Source organism: Lissotriton helveticus, chromosome 1_1, assembly GCF_964261635.1.
Source record: "Lissotriton helveticus chromosome 1_1, aLisHel1.1, whole genome shotgun sequence".
NCBI classification, from domain to species: Eukaryota; Metazoa; Chordata; class Amphibia; order Caudata; family Salamandridae; genus Lissotriton; species Lissotriton helveticus.
The window spans coordinates 2,144,732,263-2,144,753,102 of NC_136057.1; the positions used below are offsets into that span (position 1 = coordinate 2,144,732,263).

Consider the following 20,840-nt stretch of genomic DNA (forward strand, 5'->3'; position numbering starts at 1 on the left):
TCGGCAGTATTTCGGCACCCGCCCAGGAATCGGGTACACTGGCGCCCGCTGCCAATGCATTAACCAGACGCACCAGATATGGAACCCAGAGGTCTAGGTCCTCCAAAAAAATATCCGCAGGGATACCATCAGGACCAGGTGCTTTGCCCCTGGGGATAGCTCTCAAAACTGCTTCAACTTCCCTGGCCGTGAATACAAGGGTGTCAAAGGATAGTGGCCATCTAATGGAAACATTCGCTGTGTTACAACATCTGAATTGTTCCACAAAATGGGAAACCCATTTTTGTGGTTCAACCGAGGCTGGACTTGGGCGACTATCCTGTGAGTTGCCCCACCTGAGAAGGTGCCAGAACTGCTGGAGATTCCTACTCCCGCAGGCCTCAGTTAGCAAAGTCCAACGCTCGTTGTCCCAGTCCGCTTTGGCAAGGCGTTTGGCTTCATTGAAGGCTCTCCTACTAACTTTGATTCGGGCAGGATCCTTTGATTTTATAGCCTTAAACAAATCTGCGTGAGACTTCTTGCAGGCTTCATTAAACCAGTTTAGAGGTTTCTTACCCTTCCCTCTCCCTTTATTTGCAACATATTTGACAAAAAAGGATTTTAGGGACAAAAATAAACTGGCATGAATCGCTGCAATATCCAAATTCTGAGCGCCACAGTTTGCAGATTCAGCCAGGGAGTTCGAAACCAGGGCTCTAATCTTAGCACGAGCTTCCACGTCAACCGAAACCTTTGGCCATCGTACCCTCCTCATATCGTTTGAAAGTACAACTGCTTCCTGGACAGGGTTAGGGTGTCGTACATTTAGCCCAAGGAAACTATCATCCTTTAGCTCTGCCACCAAGGGATCATGGTCACTTTCTTGGCGCTGTTTTACAGACATATCCAGAACCACCGGCCACAATGATATGTCAACTAAAATGTAGTCAATACGACTACAATGTCTACCATTAAAAAAGGTATAGTTGCCCATCCTATCCGAGCTAGTCCGACCATTGAGTGCACAAAGCCCCCAATTCAAACATAAACCATTAATATATACCGCAGCTTGGGACCATTTGGTGATCGGGGGTAAATCCAGTTGTGGGATTCCCCAGATCTCATCCTCTGCATTGGTTATCAGACCATCATCATAACTCAATGGTTCAAAACAGGTATTAAGGTCACCCATGAGCACTACATGACCAGAGTTTATATTAGAACTTAAAAACTCATCTAAGCACACAAGAGTGTCTACGACCCTGCCACCCGTCATACCCCTAGCATAAACATTAATCAACAGTATGTCCAACCCACGGGCTGTTCGGATGCTAACTATCAATAGATCTAAACAATCAATGGAAATTTCTTTAACAGTAACACCATCAGCTTGACGAATCCAGGTTGTTAGGCCACCCATAGCCCGACCTCTTAGGCCTTTAGTCGCAGGTTTATAAAAGTTCAGAAAACCTGGAAAATACACTGGGGTGATTGCCCAGGTTTCCTGAAAACACCAAATATCTCCTAGCGAGATAAACTCCACCCAGTCAGGAATACATATACGTGGTTCTAACCCTGCAATATTCCAACATCCCATAACAGTTCCCTTATTATAACTTTGTTCACATCGGCTAATATTTACAGACACGTTAGAAACATTAGACAGTGGAGAGGTATCTTCATGCTCAAGTGCAACAAGACTGGTACCCAACATCATCAACCCAGCGGACCCATCTTGAGAACATGGGGGTTGGTTTACACCAACTATGATAGCATCCGTTGGTGATGAGGGGGTCGGTGACAAAACCAATGGGCCTGTCTCTAATTGATTGCTCATACTCCCCTTCGTAAGGTTACAGGAATGGGCAACAAAACCTCCAGAAATATTAGAGGGATTAGGGGGGACCACCCCCCTCCCAAGTACTCAAGATGTGTTACATCAACCCCAGTCAGCAATACTGGTCAATCATTTGATGCTAACCCTGATAGGGGATCATAAAGGTTCCTCAGCGGTATATTCCAATGATCTTTAGGGTTGAAACTGCTTGGGTTTGAATACACTGGGTAATAGTTAAGTGGTTGGTGGACCTGCGGAAGCACATGGTTAAGCGGAAATGTGGGGTACAGAGGATTGTTAGTGACAAAGTTATTTGTTAACACTGATGGGCCGGGTGGTTGAGGTTTAATTTTAGCCCAACCCGGTGTTTGCGGGGGACAATTATAAGAAGATTGAGTGTAGGAACGATACCGTTCCTCAGGGTTTATTTGTGGCCCATGATAACTAGTTGTAAAATTGGACCATTTGAGGAGGCTTTTGGTATTAGGAACATGAGGGCGATCAGTTGGATTAAGCAGGGTCTCAGGATAAAAATAACTAAGATTCCTGGTAGAAACCCCTCCCTCATGTTTCCCTACAAACCAATCAGAGATGTAAGATACTACTCTATTGTCCCTAAAGTTGATAATAACTATATCACCCTCTATGTCCTTTGGACGAACCCCCACCCATTGGCATCTTCTGACCGAGACTATGTCCCCATTAAGATGTGCTGGAAGGGGTCTATTAGTTTTTAGCCAGAAGATGACTTTATTTTTCAAGCTATCCATGTTTTCCCGATCACCTACCGAGACAGGCGGCACCCCCGTCATTACAATAACAAAGTTTATCGAGTCCGGTGGCAAATCCACATTATGTCTCTTAAGAGGAAGTTTTTGGGGTTTACCAGTGGTGGGGGCCAGAGAGCCCTCCCCTTTCTTTGTCTGTATCACATTTCCCCGTGGCGGGGGTTTACCAACAACTGCCCTAGCGTTCACTATGGCCGGGCTAGCTAATCTTGGAGGTTTGGCAGCCGCAGCCGACCCTTTAGTTGGAATAGTGACTGTATTAGATACACTGATTGGGGGTTTGCTGGAGTTAGTATTAGAAGTACCTGACACGGGTTTAGAAATAAGGGTATTGGTAGGAACCCCGTTACCCTTAACCGAGGTAGAAGGCTGTATTAACTCAGGGGACACCAATAAACAATCCAATTTTTCGCTCACGACCCTGACCCGCTCTAACAAAGGTAACATGTAGGACTTAATGAGCTTCTCTATGAAAACACGAGTCGCCTCGCTGAGTCCTTCAAGAGGTAGGTCCGGAATAGGCAAGGTTTGAGCTTCAGGTATCAATACCTCTGTGTGGGGAGGGGTTAGTTTTTCTGGGATAACTGTTGGTGGGGGGGTTATTACAGTACGGCGATTTTGACCTTTCCTTTTTACCCCTCCCTTTCTCCTTCTTTTCCTCGGAGGAGAACATACCACCCTTTTGTCAACAACAGGCCCAGTAGCAACAACGCCCACACCCTTCAGTGATAGGTTCAAACTGGATTCAATACAAACCAATGGTGGGTTAGGGAGCGAGGAACAGGGCCCCTGATCCCTAACTTGACTATCTAGAATATTTACATCCACAAAACTTGAGTGATCAATAGGAATACAGGCTAGCTGATCACCACAGGTAGCCGTGTCACATGGCGGCGAGATAGTGGGAAACCTAAATATATTAGGTGTTTGATTAATATCTGTTCCATCATCCTCAATCGAGCTCAGCCCTCGGACATCCGTGGCCTGAGTAAGATTTGAGTCTGATGGATAGGGCAGTTGGCTTCTCTTCAATTGCTCAATTGAGCGTCGGCGTACCGCCCTTCTTTCAGCAAGGAGAAGATCCCTGTCCACATCCTTTGGTGTTTTTTTAAAAAATTTGTCGAGAGGGCCAAGTGGAAAAATACCCACACCAGGAGGGGCTGAATGACTCATATCAAACACTAAAGTAACCGGGGGTGGAGCAAAAATACAATAACTACCCCTTTTTGATACCTTGGTACAGAACTAGCAACTGCAAGGCAATGGACAACTATACTAATAAATATTTAAAACGACATACACTTTTCAGTCCAGATGACAATCCCGTGGCCCAGCCCGGCCTCCTTCGGCCCCGGACGGCCACAGACGGTCCCGCCCTTGTCCCGGGCTTCTCCCGGCGCGCTCCCGCACGCTCCCGCGTAGCGGGCAGTGGAGACCAATTTATGCTTCTCGAGTGGCTACCCAATAGGAAAGAGGACTGGGTGGCGTGTCCAGCGGGGAGAGCAGCCCAGGTGTGATCGATGGGCGCGCAGGGGCTCCTGGACAATGGAGTCCCTGCCTGCTCGCAGCCCCGCCGACACTCTGCCCTGCCCGCTCCTCCTCGCTGGTGATAACAAGCCCACACAAACAGGCGCCTTCAATGGCGCTGCGGGACCCGCGAAGCGGGTCCGGCGAGGTGGGTACAAAAAAAGCAGATTCCGCGGCAGCAACACCTGCGGCTGCAGCGTCCTCGGAGGCAGAAAGCAGGAAATCCCCAGGCAGCAGTTCAGAGGGGTTTCAGCAGTGAGGTCCGATGTTAGCGACCACTCCGTCAGATAAGGGTTCCAGGGATATGCTGTGGGCGCTGGCTTTTCAGCAAGTAGGCGGGGGGCGTGTCCAGCGGGGAGAGCAGCCCAGGTGTGATCGATGGGCGCGCAGGGGCTCCTGGACAATGGAGTCCCTGCCTGCTCGCAGCCCCGCCGACACTCTGCCCTGCCCGCTCCTCCTCGCTGGTGATAACAAGCCCACACAAACAGGCGCCTTCAACGGCGCTGCGGGACCCGCGAAGCGGGTCAGGCGAGGTGGGTAAAAAAAAAGCAGATTCCGCGGCAGCAACACCTGCGGCTGCAGCGTCCTCGGAGGCAGAAAGCAGGAAATCCCCAGGCAGCAGTTCAGAGGGGTTTCAGCAGTGAGGTCCGATGTTAGCGACCACTCCGTCAGATAAGGGTTCCCTATATATATCAATAATGCCCCATTCATTTACCCAGGCCAACACCCTATCACTAGAACTAGTACTAGTGCATTGCCTGAGAAAGATAATCATTTAGTCATCTAGTCATTTAGTAACAGCTGACCCAGCCTCCCCGCAATTTCTCTTTTCCTTTAACTCCGTCAGAAAACCCTGTGCTTTGATTTCAGAGAAGAACATTCTAGTGCGACCGTTCAGTATAACTTTCAGTCTAGCTGGAAACAAAAGATAGGCCTCGCAACCTATCTTCTGAAAGGGATCAATTAACTGTCTTAGCCTCCATCTCCTTTCTACCGTCACATGGCAGAAGTCAGGCCTTGCGAAGAAAGTTATTCCTTTGAAGGAGCGATTGTTCTGTGGTCTGGCCTTGTCCATGATTTCTTGTCGGGCCAGGTAATTCCCCACAAATATCAACAAGGCTCTTGGTTTCTCGTTTTGGGAGGCACCATACGTTCTCTTTTGGGTCAAAGGAAACCTGTGTGCCCGCTGGACCTCAACCTCCCAGTTCCAGCCAGTGATCACAGGAAATGCCTCTTTCAGAAGGGTGACCACGAATGCTCTGGGATCCTGCTCCTCGACCCCCTCTGGGATACCGAGTAATCTGATATTATTGCGCCTCTGCCTGTTCTCATAGTCCTCGAGTTTCCACTGCATGTCCTCATTCATTTTCTCCTGTGCGGCTCTAAACTCTTGCCAACGGGACACCTCGTCTTCAAGTTTCCCTGTTCTCTCCTCCACCTCAGTCACCCGACCCGTCATTTCAGCATATAGTTTATTCATTTTGCTGAGAGAGCCCTCAATCTTTTTGTTGACCTGTTTAGATCTCTTGGACTCTGATCTTGCCTCACCCTGCATTTGTTTCAGATTTGTGTATAGTAGGTCCATTGTGGGGGTTTGGGCCTGAGCTTGGGGTTGGTCTGGAGTGGCCACCTTGTGCCCCCTCATCCTCACGATATACGTTAGACGTAGCCGAATAATCCAACACCAGTTTTTTTGCCATCTCCAATTGTGATGGACTGACCGGGCTCCGTTGCTTACGGCTCATGAATCTCCTATGAGATTTCCTCTTCTGATTTAGAACATGCCGCTGAGTTGTATCCCCAGAAGAAGACTGTGAGTGTGACTTATCCTGATCTGAGTCTGAAGCCCCGCTTGTAGCAGAGTTCTCATCTGACCCGGTTAAAACTGACTCTGTGCCTTCACTCCCAGAGGATATGTCCGTCTCATCATTGACCGAGTAGAATCGCTCTTCGTTCGGTGTGCCCGCCTCAAGTATTTCTCTTTCCGACCGGGCTGTACTTCAACAGTCTTGGTGCCTTCCACAATATTCGAAGGCCCCTGGGTGACTCCCCCATCCTGCTTACTCTTTGTGGGGGACCCTTCAGCTGCACAATCCTCACTGATCGATTCCCCCGTTTCTTTGCTGCCTGTGCCTGGGGTTAGCGCACCCTCGGGGGGCCTGTCTTCCCTCAGTCCAGTGTCACTAGAGGCCGTGATTTTATGGGGCAGACCAGCCGGGTCATGAGACTGTGATACCCTCTCCTTCATAGTGTCAGCGCCAGCCTGCATCTCCTGTGATAGTACCTCGCTGCTGCCAATCTCCTCTGAAGTGCGGCTTACCTCGCTGCGTTCATCCTGAGCACCCTCTGTGAGCGCTGGGAGCGCCGTTGTCTCAGCCTGCTGCTCATGACTCTCCAGTCTCTCCAGACTCTCCTGTCCTGCTCCGGCTGCCTCGCGCTGTTCTACTGCATCTGCCCTCGGTCCATCCGGGATCACCCTGCTCGGTGCTCCTGATGCGTGCGCCGCCCCTGTGCTCAGAGCTGCTGCCTGCAATGGTAAGGGTGTTGATGCTGATGCGCCCGCCGCCGATGAATTGTGATCAGTGCCGATTGTGTTACTGCCCTGATTAGTGGCTCGACCACCGGTGAACGCCTCTGCCAGTCTAGGTTGCCTTAGAGTATTTCCCTGAGCCTTAGGGGTTGCCTTTTTCAAAGAACACACTGCCGTCTCTTTCAGGGCTCTTTTTTCTGCGGCCGCTGCTGCTTTGCTCTCTGCCCTCGGCTCGGCTCTTGCCTCCGCATCTTTTTCCTTTTCTTTCTTCTTCAGCTCTTTCCTTTCTTCTTCAGCTCTTTCCTTTTGGAGGCCGACTCTGTGACGGTATCTGTACTCCTTGCTGCCGCTTGCTGTCTCGTCACCGTGTGTGTGTTCGTAGTTTTCCTGGTCTCATCTGGCTCTTTCTGTTTAACACCACGTGGAGGCATCCTGCCTTGCTCACTTCCAGCCGACCCGTATTTCAGTGCCTGAATGACTCTATACCAAGTTTTCCGCTGCAGGAAACCCAAGGTCTGGAGGAGTAAATTCTTTATCTTTAACCATCTAGCATTCCGCATTGTCCTTGTTGGTTAAAGCCATTTTCCGCTCCTCATCTTTTCCGAAAGGGAGAGAGAGCTCTTGGCGACTTTCTCCTGCGACTGCTCAGCGGCCATCTTGCAATAACTGTTTCAAAGGGCCAGAGCGAGTGGGTAAGGGGGGGCTTCATGTTTGGTGTTTGATAACACGAATCAAGTTCCTCAGGTGAGAAGTACTCAATACCTGGTGGATGAAGAATTGCCCTGTAGATCTAAAAACCAATTGCACACCTGGAGAATCGATCCCTGTAGCCCAGGTGGCTCAAATGTGAGGGCCACGAACAACTAAAGAAGGCCCATCACCTACATGCACCTTATCTCAACCTATAATGTCTTAGGCAGAAAACCAATGTATTCTCAATCTGCCCCCTGAATCTGCTCCCCTAGTCGCTGTTTTAATGGGGGTTCCCCCACTATCGCAAGGCATAAAGGAAACTTCTTTGGTCCTCATTTATAAGACCTCTCACTGGTGTAACAACACTGTGGTAAATGGCCCAAATATATCTGCTGACATTATTATGGCCAGAAGAGTGGGATGGATTGGCCGTAGAACTAGGAAAAACGTAGGGGGGGGGACTGCGTAATTGTTCATTTCAAGCACTCTGTGCGGGCTAAAGCATTAATGGGATGTCATTATAGGAACAGCACCATAACCACAATTAGGACTGCTTCTTTACAGTCTTTTTATTCTCCTAAGCAGCCCTCAGTTAATTTTCAATGGTGGTTGCCTTTTAAACCGGTTAAGCCTGCGCTTATCAGTAATGTGGATACGATCTTACCTATGACCAATCACTTCCAACCCCTGGTCAGTCTACAGGACCTTGATGAATATGATTGACTAAAGCAGGTGGATGAAAAGACGCAGGGCAACAAACCGCCACCCAATGTCACTAACAACTTAACCCAACCAGCATCTTTGCCTGAAATCATCTCTCGACAACCCCCCTAATTCTTTTTCCACATTTGTTACCTCTGGTGCCCCTTGTACGAAGATACTCTTTTGGAATATAGCCAGCCTTAGGTCAAAAAGGGGCAATACATCCTAGGAAAGTTTTCTTTAAACGCATCATATTATTGCCCTACAAGAAACATGGGAACCTAACAACAGTTTTTTTCTGAATGGTTTTATTTCATTTTGTAAATATGCAAACCCTTCGAATATGGGAAGAGCAAGATGAGCAAGCGGGGGGGTCTTCTTTTAATGTTTTCATTGAACTCTCCTGTAAAACCAAAATTCTAGAATGCGATCACCCCACGTGCTAGCAGTAGAATTGTCATTCAAGAATCTTCCTACCCTGCTAGTTGTACATTTTTATAATTCCTTCTCTAGAAGTCAAGAGATAGAACATCTTCTAGGTTTAGAAGAATTCTGGGAACATTATGGGGAGGGCCAACAAGCTTATCATGATTTGATAATTCTGAGGGATTTTAACACTCACCAATGTTGCCTTAATTGCATTTTCACAATGGAGCAGGAGGATCCTTTACCATCAATAAACCACTTTGAGCACACACCATCAGGCATTTTTGTAGGTCTCCTCTCAGCCTATAATTTACATTGTTTTCAGGAAACAGATGTGTCCGCTTTGGTCCATACCTATGCAGGACACGGCAGCCCTAGTATCTTTGACTACATCATGCTCTCCGCACCATTAGCCTTGGTTGTGGAGAATCTGAGCGTCTCTTGGAACAGCCATAGCAACCATAACCCTCTTACGCTTGAGCTGTCTTATTCTGCTGGTCTAAAAGGGGTGGCGGCTAGTTGTATCACTAACACAAATATTAGTACCAAAGATCAAGCACGGAGACTGAAATGGGAAAAGATTACCCCGGAAAATTTCCTAGGCAGCCTGTACGCTATTTGTGCCACAGAGATCCAAGCATGTATGGACCCTACTACGTGCGAAAGAGCCATCTTACAGGCTTTTAACAAAATAACTAAGCAGATAGCATCTAACGTAACCATTGAAAGTAGGGTAAGATTCCCAAAGACCAAGCGGTGGTTTGATGGCACCTGTTCTGCGACCCACAGGGAGCTACTGCAGGCTCTCAAGCAAGTCTGAGGGATGAAGCAGTAGTCAGAAGTCGTAGGAAGGTCTATAAGCTTGCAGTTCTGGAGAGGAAGAAATTGATAAGAGAGAGCCGGCTTTGGAGGCCCTTGGTCAAGCAAGTATCTTGTATGCCAGCTACAAATGTTGGTCCGTGGTCAACAGCCCTTTCTTTTCTGACATGTCAAACTCTAACATAGACTGTATAATACCTGCCGAGCACTGGGTACATCACATTTTTAAATATCTACAGCGGTACCAATTTAGAAGAGGACAAATGGTTAACAGTTTGGCTCGCACTAGCCTTCACTTTAGCGTAGAGGAGGTTATAACGCTATCAATTCCACTTCTGGGGGTAAGGCCCCCAGTCCTGACTGGGTACCTGTAGACCTATATAAGGCCGATCCTAATGTCTGGGCAAAGATATTAGCACATGTTTTTAATGCAGCCTGTTCTTGTGGCTTTTCCCCCTTCGTGGCCAATGGCTGCTATTCCCATTTTTAAACAAGCATTTACAATGCAACGGTCTCGCCTTTGCAAAAGTTAGAGCTATTGGCATTGTAAATGACAACATTTTTTTTATGTGTTGGTTTTGAAAACAGATAAATACATGGCATTGTCATCTACAATTCCAATAGCTTAATCTCTCGCAAATGCGAGACCTATTGCATTTGCAATGCAATAGGTCGCATATTTACGTGAGTATGAGCTATTGACATTGCAAATAACAATGCGTTTTATTTATGTTTCAAAAACCAAAACATAAATAAAAAGTGGCACATACATATATATAAATGCATACACATATATATATACATATATATGTGCATGTGTGTGCACGTAGTGGTAGTGAGAGGTAGAGTAGTAGAGTGAGTAGTAGAGAGTATTAGAGTAGTACAAAGTTAGTATAGAGTGAGTAGTAGAGTAGTAGAGGGTGAGTAGTAGAGAGTGAGTAGTGGATAGTAGAGAGTAGTAGAGAGTGAGTAGAGCGTAGTTGAGAGTAGTAGAGTGAGTAGAGAGTAGTAGAGTGAGTAGAGAGTAGTAGAGTAAGTAGAGAGTGAGTAGTATTGTAGTAGAGAGTGAATAGTAGAGGGTGAGTAATAGAGAGTGAGTAGTAGAGTAGTAGAGAGTGGGTACTAGAGTAGTAGTGATTAGAGAGTGGATAGACAGATTGAAAGCGTGGATGGATGAGTGAAAGAGTAAATGAATGAAGAAAAGGTTAGATTCCAACAAACTTAAATTACAGGAGTGCAAATAGCCAAAGGCATATTATTACTTTAAACATAGTGGGCAATGCGATACATTAGTCATGTGCGCCACTTCCCTGGGACCTCAGTTGGTTCATCCCAGCACACACCTACAGTACTGTTCTCTTCCTGCACCGCAGGATCACAGTCTGCTGCTGTTCTCCTTAGTCATTTTAAGGAAGCGGACGAGTGTTTATGGAAACTGGAGTCTGTGCAAGGAGAGGGATGCAGGAGTGGGGAATGGAAAGAAGCAGGCTCTACTATGTATAGCTTAGCGGCCATGCTGGTAAAGAGACTAGGAAGAGATCCGTTGCAGCAGGAGCTGCGTCCCAGAAAGTAATGCTGGTAAAGAGCTAGCAAGCAGACAGGAATGAATGAGTAGGATGGGTTAGGGGAGAAGAAGAAACCAACACGACTGCTTGGGGTGAGGGGGTCTACTTTCTCCTGACAAAGCCCCTGCTAAAGTCCGTACTGTTATGTTCCGAACCTGTCCAGCATGGCTGTCGACTCTACTCTGATCCCCGGCTGAGAGTATACATTGAGCCTGTCCCCTTGGTAGAAGACAGAAAAATTTACAGTGCACACATACCGTTTGAAGTCCCTCATTAGCCTTCTCAGTGCTGACGTAAACACTGCTGATGATTAAAATAACTCTTTAAACTTTCCCTAGTGCAGAAAAGACCAGTATTCCTCTTTTAACAGCCCGGAGTACAAACAACCCCAAGTAACACGCAGCAATACCCAAGGGAAGCAGAAGATTTGACAGGATGAAACCAAATCGTGGTGGAACTACAGGGTTTAGCCTGTCATTACCGGAAATAACTAAAGCGCACTTCCGCAAGATTGCAAATGCATTAGCTCTACTGAATGTATTTAATAAAAAATAAGTTTGTAGCAATTCTAGCGCATTATGAAGCATTTGTCCTTACACCTAAATAAATATCCCCCCCTCTACTTCGATGATGGTACATCCCAAAGAACACAATTCGTAAGATTACGTGAGGCGCTCCAGAAACGGCCGCTGCAAAGACATTAAAGTTACAGTGTAACGACGCACTAGCGCTACTGAATGTGTTTTAAAATAGTTATATAAGCTCGATACCGCGTGCGTGTCCCTCCATTGAGCGTGCACATATAACCAAAGCCCCAAAAAGTAACAAACATTTGTAGTTAAACATTACCCAAAAGTAAACGCACTGCACAAAAAACATACCTTTGGTGCGTATACTTCAGTTGCGATGCTAAGATTCTGGCGATTGTTGTAGATTGCTGAAAAATAAGCAACAACCACAAATGCAAATCAAAACTGAACGCACCACCGAAAAAACTACTGCCCGGGCGCCATCTTCGGAGGAATGACAAAAACAAACCTTGGAGGAAAAAAAATAAACAAACGCCCGCCGCTGCATGATGGAGAAAAGGGGCGGAGCTTAAAAAAACACAGGAACGCCCACGAATCTGCTCCCACAATGATTGGCACATCTCTCTTCCAATGGCTAGCCTCCATTTATGGAGCTAGCCAATGGAAGAGAGAGGCGGGTTAAAGCCCCATACTGAAAATCAAAAATTCTCGCCTGCGCGACACTGCTTGCGCAGTGAACGCCAGGCTTCGACCTAAAAAGGCTCACGGAATGATCCTGCTTGCTACAGACCAATCTGGCTTTTAGATTCTGCTGCTAAAATCACGGGGAAAGTGATATTGGATCGTTTAACAGTGTGGCTTGACCCTTTTAATGTGTTCTCTGATTTACAGTACGGTTTTAGGCAGGTTAAAGGGACGCTGGATCAATGCCTCAACCTGCATTTAATGATAGGGAAGTACAGTATTGCTAAGAAGGGAATTTTACACTTGGCTTTTATGGATTTTAACATCCGCCTTTGACTGTGTAAACATGTCTAAATTATGGTTGATTTTACGTGACATGGGTTTAGATGTGGAGTTGGTGACTTTTATACACACAGACGTCAGTCTGACTGATACCTGGTCAGTCAAGAGAGGGGTCCGACTGGGGTGCATCTTGGCCCCCTTGCTGTTAATGCTTTACATCAACAAGCTTGGGGACTTTTTAACATCAAGCTGTAAAGACATTCCAAGGGCTGGTACCAAGATGATCCCTGCTTTCCTGTATGCAGATGACACAGTCCTACTTGCTAGAACCGCTGTGGGCCTCCTTTTAAATGGTTTTATAGCTTTTATGGATGCACTAGATTTGAATACACATTTGACTAAATCACATACTATGTCTATAGGCTCCCAAAAGGGTGCCAAGGCAGAGTTTTACTGCAACAGGGCTGAGCTACCAAAGTTCCCACTTTTCCATATTTAGGGGTACTATTCGATGAACGAGGGTCTTGGTGTGCACAAATAACACATAAAAAGAATGTTTTAGCCAGAGCAGTGGGGGCTACATTGGACTTTTGAAAAAGATTGGGGTCAAAACCCCTCCCTGCCCTGTTGAAGATCTACAAAGAAAAATGTATTCTTATGTCCACATATGGGTGCGATGTCTGGGGCTACAAGGATGTGAAGGATATTCAGAGGGCTGGGAACAAATTTAGGAGTAAGCTCCTTGCAGTACCACTTGCTATTCCGGCATTTATTTTACAGGAGGAACTGAGGATGGGGTATATTTCAGATCTGATAGCTGTAGCCGCTCTGTTACATTGGCTGACAATCTGGGCTTGTCACTCCCCGATTCTAAATCACAATGTAATCGCGGCCTGTACAGTGCTTGAGGGGGCTTTACATATTCCCTGGTTAAAATAGATCATTGTACAGACAACATGGCTTGGCTGCCCCAACCTGTATCTGAGCCCCTGGCCTTTGCGCCAAGGAGCCATTAGAAATTGTACACAGCAGTTTTTGGACAACCTGCAGGGGTTCAGGGAAGACAAGGAGCTAGCCAAGCCCACAAGGTTTGTCACATTGAGTCTGAGCCAACAGGTACAACCGTATTTACTCCTCGTTAGTAAAGCATATCATCGCTTTGTGCTGTTAAATTCCGTCTGAATTTGGTCCCCTGGGTACTGGCATTTCCTCCAGGATATGCAAAACCTGGCACATTATAACCCTGTCCATGTGACAATTTCTCAGAGCAAGATACTTTAAATTTCATTTTTTTGTGTAATTATTATAACCCCTTGCGTAGAAAGTTTATACTTCTGCTGCTTAGAGATTGTCAACTTGTCCAAGTCTGGCCTGCATTATTATACCTTCAAATGTTATCTTCTCCCGTGGTCTGCTTTGGGGTTGCGAGCTTCCTAACAGGGGCCATCAGATACAGGAAAAAGCTGTCCTTGCAGTAGCCAGTTTTTCTTTTTTTCTGGTTTGTGCTCAGGGTTTACTATGCGTCAGTACGTGCACTTTGTTATATTGCTTACAGCAATTGGTTTTATGCGTGGCACTGTTGCACGTTATATAATGTATCCCTTGCTGTTTAAAACTTGATCCTGGATATAATAACGTTGGTTGATTTTATTTATTCTTAACCGGTTTGCTTTTATGGTTTTTATTTGCCGAATAAATTTCCTTTTGACTTTGACAGTTCATATGCCTTGCGTACTTGGATACTGACACTATGCTTGATTCGAAGAACCAGAAGTAAAAGGCAGTATAACAGGTCACATAAGACAACACGGTCCATCATCAAATAGTCCTTTGGCAAACGGAAGTACAGGTTCTGCTGCCTCCACAAAACTTGCGGAGCACTACTGTACATACCTGAGACCACCTGATTTGGATGGGCTGAGTAAGAAATTGGTGCTCACTGCCAGCAAAACCCTGTGCTTTGCCCAAGTTCTCCACATCATAGTGACACAGTTTGACAACCACTGCATGTCTGTAAAGAAATCTCTTGCATGGTCCCAAAAATGCTTTACCCATATTACAGGGGCACTATGATTTACCACATCAACAACTAAAGCTGTCAAATACGAACGATCACCTATTTTCAACAGTGCATATGCTTAGCCACCTATATCCATAATGCCATGCACTATAACAATAGTCAAACTGGGCCATGGAGAAGACCTTCATCACACTACCTAAGGTAAGCTGATGAGATACATGCAGTGCTCTTTCCAACTGAGTAGAAAGAGGGCTTTGTTAGGCCCCAGGTAAAAGGATACCATGTCCCCGGCAATAACAGTTCCTTGCCAATATCCTTGCACATAAATCTGTCTATTACTATTATTTCCCTCCAGAATGAGGAATAACATGTGGGCCCAGCATTACCAAGCCCAAATCCAGATTCTACGTCCCTATTTTGAGGAAAAACACGCTTTGATTTACCACCAGGGCATAGGGCAGTGAGGGTTGAAAGAAAAGCAGATGCGGTGTGCTGGCAGAAGGGAACATTTCTGTGCTCCTCTGTGCCATGGGAGGGTATCGGTGGGTGACAGGTGTTAATGGCATGGCTGCATTTTCAGCCTAAACCTAAAGAAAAATTACTTTTTCTAATTTGCGAATTATTAGGAAATCACAATTTTGCTACTTCCTAAATTGCGATTTCATATTTGCGATTCAACACCCACATACATCAAAGTCAATTGCATTCGCAAATGGTGCGAATCGCAATTTTCGGCCGTTTGCGAATGCAATTGACTAATTTGGAATGCATCATGCATTTCTCAATTTTAAGAATCGCAACCATGTTGCGATTTCTAAAATTGCGATTGCATTTAAGAAATCGCAATTTCAGATTTCTTAAATGCAATGCATGATCATTTTTTAATTGCGAATTCGCAATTTGGAAGTGGTAAAATAGCATGAAGTTGAACTTCATGCTAATTTATCGAAAACGTTCAAATATGCACAAATTGCATTTTTGAAAGTTTTAATTTAAACCCACACACGCCCTTGGGGCATGTGTGTGTGTAAATTGCATTTAAAGTTACATTTCAGGGGTGCAGGGAGGGGTTCTTTGGACCCCCCCTGCACCCTTGAAATTGCATTCACATTTTGCGAATCGCAATTTGAAATTCGCAAAATGTAAATGCCTTCCCGTTCATTCCTATGGGCCTTTTGGTCCATAGGAATCAATGGGAAGGGTTTTCCTTAATTGCGATTCGCAAATTGTGAATCGCAATTAAGGAAAAATACCGAATCGCAAAAATAAATGCGAATATTTCATGCATTGCAGTTTGCGATTTCTAAATTGCGATTCCTTAATTTTCGCAATTTAGGAATCGCAAACGGGTGCAATGATGCATGTGACCGCAAACCTGTAGAAATCGCTATTAAAGAATACACTTTTTCATACATATCATTTTGCGATTCCCTATTAGCATTTCTACAGATTCGCTATTTCCAAAGCCGAACTTTCGTACATATGGCCATACTAACTAAAATATCGGGATTAAGTCCAAGATATGTAAAAAATGTAACCCTAGATATTTTGACCCTTTGGTGAAATACAAGCATTCACTGGCCGTTGAGGGCCACAAATCATAGTAAAAGTATTGTTAAAATTAACCTTCAGATCCACTGCATCCATAAAAACAATACATTTGTCTATTAAGTTCTGTAAACTGTGCCAGTCCGAGCTAACGGGGCGGCATCATCGGTATTCAGGAGTGCCAGTATAGCACGCAGACCAATCTGAAGAATGTATTTCTAAGAAGGGACATATCAGGCAACTGAAGGGTATGAGTGTGCCAACAGTATTTATATTCTGGGCGATAGCAATCGGCACCTACAGACATAAGTAATGAACGCCAGCCATGATACATAGAAAGAAGAAATAAGTCAAATAGTTTACAAGAATTTTCGGTACCAAACTGGTGGTTTTACATTTCAGAAATGGAATATCTGCAGGGCATTGTAGCATCCACTAGAACGAGTGTTTCTAAAGGTAACCTAGCACTTTTTTTATTAGGCAGCGGATTATAATATATCATGCACTATTGTTAATTGTCAGTGCATGAAGATTTTCATGTTACATTTATGTGAGGCAGCAGCCCCAAATCTCGGATGATAAATAAGTAAACGTCTTGAACTTAAAAAATGATGTTGAGCATTTTAATTACCATTTGAACCATAAAGTACATTTGCAATCACACGGGAAGGCATGTCTGTTTATTAACAATTAACCAGTAAATAAATGTACAACTTTTTAATGTTGGCATAAATATTGATCATTGTAAGTAATCAAGATTTTCTTTTTATAGCTTCAAGACCAACTGGAAAAGAAGCAAATGCATATTAAAGAGCAAGAAAACACTATGTCTTCATTACAGAAAGATATTATGTTCAAACAAAGGAAAATTGATTCACTGGACCAAATGCTAACTGATACCAAACTGGTAAAAACATTATTAAAGCTAGCATTTTTGGGATAATGGATATGGAAATAATTTTATTGTGAAAAATAGAGTGATTTACTACCGTTATCCATAACAGCCACAACGTTGTTAAAGCTTATGACAATGTTATTTTAAAATTCAACTTTTTCTTTATTTGTCTACCACAAGGCAATCCATATTTACTCCAACTAACTTGTAATAATTTCCCAAGCTTGCCAAGATTTAAGCTCCTTAGGGACACATCGTATGCAATTGCCCCAAAATAGAGAACCTATGGGAGGAAATTTTCGAAGTACCACTGACCAATCTATAGCTATCGACAATTATATTGCAGTTCTGGGAAGTTCTCCAAATCTAACGCTGAATAATATGCAAGGAGAATGCCTATATATATCTTCTCTAGTGGCAATATCTCTATTCTTACAAAATTGGCGCAGTAAAAATGTACCTTCATTCCAAGCATGGAGAGCAAAGTTGTTTAAAGTCAAAGAATTAGAAAGGCGCTATGCACTAAAAACGGGATCTCTTAGGAACTTTGAGAAATGTTGGGTACCCATAGGAAGTTAATGGTCTGAAAACCCTGTTCAATATAAATGTAGGTGTTTAGAATTAAATTGAGTTAAACAACTAAATATATGCACATGTCACTTTATGATATATATTTGTCTATTGTGGAATGGGGAACTGTGCAATATCAGACTATTTACATATATAATCTGTGCTTTCTAATTGTATTAAGCCTATTGTTTATAGTAGAATGTATTTAAGTATTCTTGAAGGGTTGCTAAATGTAATATTGAGAACATATGTACATTGCACTCTATTTTGTTTTTTTATGCATAAGCGTCTATATTGTACCATGATTCGAACTCTCAAAAAAATATATATTAAAAAAAAATGTAAGCTCCTCGGTCAAAAGATTTTGTCAAGAACTTTGTGGCTTATTCAAGTCAGACCTTGCGCTGAGATCTTTGAAATCATAAAGCTGTCCTCATGCTTTGGTGGCACTAGATCACTCTGTGGTTAACCCCTTCGCTGCTGCGCACATTTCGCCGCGGTGCAAGGGGGAGATGGGGTTTGGCGTGGCGCTCCAATACTTAATGATGGCTCCCGGCCATCATAAATCACGGTGGGCGTGTGCTTGTGACGGCCAGGAGCCGTCAGAACTCCGCCCACTGATTAATTCTCCCGCACAGGCGGGGAATTAACCAAGCGAGGGCGGAGCAGCAACATTCTGACGGCTCCCGGCCGTCACAAGCACACGTCTACTGTGACTCATGGCGGCCGGGAGCCGCCATGAGCAACGAAAGAGTTAATGAGGCTGCTGATACGTTCCTGAAGGTTGAGAGATTGTTATACTAGTATTGCACGTATTAGTGTAGTTACTCCCTCTATCTTTGGTTCATTCTGTTCTTCTAAACACCTGATTCTTCAAGGCTATGTTATGCAGAAAGGCATTCTGCCAAATCTCCCCTTTGCAGTCCTAGCCCTACGAAGGAATATTCTAGTGACTTTCTTGAATCTACTAACAAATACACTGAATAATCCATGGTATATGGATTGATTTTATCCTTGCCAAAAATAATTGAAGGAGAACAAGAAATGAAGTGTTCATCATTTTCCTAGATCTCCCAACCATGGGTCCCTTGAAACTGTTCGTCCTGTACCAGTTTCCAGCCCTGGCCTGCTGAGACCAGGGTGATCCCATCAACGGGTCCTACAAAGAGTACACTCATGGCATTGAAGTGCAGTACTGCTTTACAGGTGCCAGTTACTTCAAGTTCTCTTTACATTTCAGCTTGGATTGTTATAGACTTAAAGCACCAAGGAGAAGATCAAGGAGCATATTACCTCAATTGTGTTATTTACACATAAATAGGATCCTTGACAACAACTAATTAATGTTCTCTCTCAGGTTCTTGAATAGTGACTGAGCTTCTAGGTATCCGGTTTCTCTCTAATCCACTCTCCTAGATGCAGTGATGAACTCATTGGATCCTTTAATCTATTGAAACTCTTACAAATTACTTCATGTGATGAAACATTGTGGTCTGCTGCTGTGCCATGTTGTGCCCCTGTGGATTTATTAAAAGAGGCTTGACTCCTTAAGTGTGACCCAAGGGTTGTCCTTGTTACATTCATTCTGGGACAATCTTTGCTCAAAAGCTGGTGCTTGTTGCTCTGTTCCATAGCACCATTAAAATAAAATAAAAACTGGATTATGAAACTCTGCTATGGCGCTTTCCATCTCTTTTAAGCATCTGCAGATTTGCAGGCAAGTACTCAAAGATGACTATGCAAGTGTTCTAAATACTTGTGTTCTTCAAAAGCTAACCATCTCCTATTCTGAAGAATCTGAATTGCAATCTTCTTAACATTAGTTCTTTGATCAAGCATGCATCTCATATGTTGAACTTCATCCTAGCATAGTTTGCTTTACAGCGTATTGTTTTAATTCATTAAGCACCTTTAGACTACTTCTAGACATCAGACTGGTTCTGGAAATGTTGTAGTAGTAGCTTCTTCACACCACTTGGTGGTATTACACAGCTCCATGATCACCTTGCACCACTGTAGGAAGTGAGGGAGCAGATCCTCACAAAGGTGCCACTCCTGCACACTGATATCTGTTCCTTTTTTCTGCACCTCCAAAGACCGGGTTCTGGCCGTGCCATGACTGCAAAATGAGATGTCTAGTACAGACCCCAAAGTGTATGTATCTGGTGCATGGGCTCCGGTCATTTCTCATGTCGCCTTAGAAACGTGCCCTGATGCACCCAAAGGTGATCAGACACCAGGAAATGAAGGTATTTGTTTGCCAACCATGAGAAGAGGTTGTGGGTCTGATCTGGTACCAGGCCGTGAGGCCAATCCTGTGCTAAATCTTGGTCCTCATCAAAGTCATAGAGGAAGTGTTGAAATCCAAAGTACACCTCAAATGCAAGGAAGCAAAGCGGGATTCAGCCCCCCTCTATCCACTCAAAGTCTTAGCCTGTTCAACAGTTCGTTTCCGCATGCCCAAATTTCCTGGGCCGTCTTCAAACCTTCATCACCTTGCACTTAGTGGCCTGTACAGAGGCCATATTGCATATTAAGAATTAGCCCCTCTGGTGTTCCTTTGGCCCTCCCTCCTCCACCCAAAGCTGCAGGAGCTTACATTTGCTCTTCTGTAGGCTTAATCTTCATCAGCATCGCATGTGCCCTGTCCAGGCTTCTACTCTGGTCCCAGGGTCCACGACAATTCCTTCCTTTGTCATTCTGCCATGAACTCCACCGATACCCGTTGCAGACCGGTTTCTGATGCCAGTCTCAAACTGACGTTGGACCGCCCCAGGCCTATATTGCGCTAGGAAAATTCCAAGGCCCACCCAGTAATACTTGAGCGTGATTCTCAGCCTCCAACAACTGTGAGAAGGTAGAGAACATATTCCCTAAGTATAAATAAGGGAACCCCCTCTCAAATTACTTTTAGCCAGGGAAAAGAGGGGAAAATATCAAATACAATAAATAAAGATTTCCCTTGTGGCTATCCTAATTTAACCATAGACCTTAGTTCATAGTAAGAGTGACATGTCCTGCAACATGTATTAACAACAAGTGTGCTTTATATTTATCAGTTTTTATTTATTTTTTCCATAGTAATATCACAAAAACTTTTTTTATATACTTTTTTCTTCTTTTTTATATATCATGATTTCTTGTTTCTCTAAGTCATTATATTCTTTCAAACAATTTAAATACATATAAAAACAGTTATTTCATCATCATAGTACATTTGTGTTGTTTTATCCAATACCACTGTTTTTCAAAATTTAATGAAAAACCTTAGATATCCACACCTAAATCACATCCATCACTCACACATTCATACCCTCACATACAGACATTTAGACAACCAGCTATTCCTATTGTACTGGAAGGCTAACAGAGAGAACAAACTCTGACTGAGTAACCACAGAGTATTATATTATCTAAGGTTTTTCATTAAATTTTGAAAAACAGT

General features: G+C 44.3%; 1 protein-coding gene across 3 annotated transcripts in view; it reads left to right on the forward strand.

Annotated features, from left to right (window-relative positions):
• Positions 1–20,840, forward strand: part of CCDC18 (coiled-coil domain containing 18) — a 1,360,824-nt gene that overhangs the window by 575,257 nt on the left and 764,727 nt on the right. For all 3 annotated transcript variants that reach the window (XM_078646342.1, XM_078646344.1, XM_078646343.1), the window contains one exon: positions 16,703–16,837. In XM_078646342.1, the coding sequence (XP_078502468.1) occupies positions 16,703–16,837 (135 nt within the window). The remainder of the gene's footprint in view (positions 1–16,702; positions 16,838–20,840) is intronic.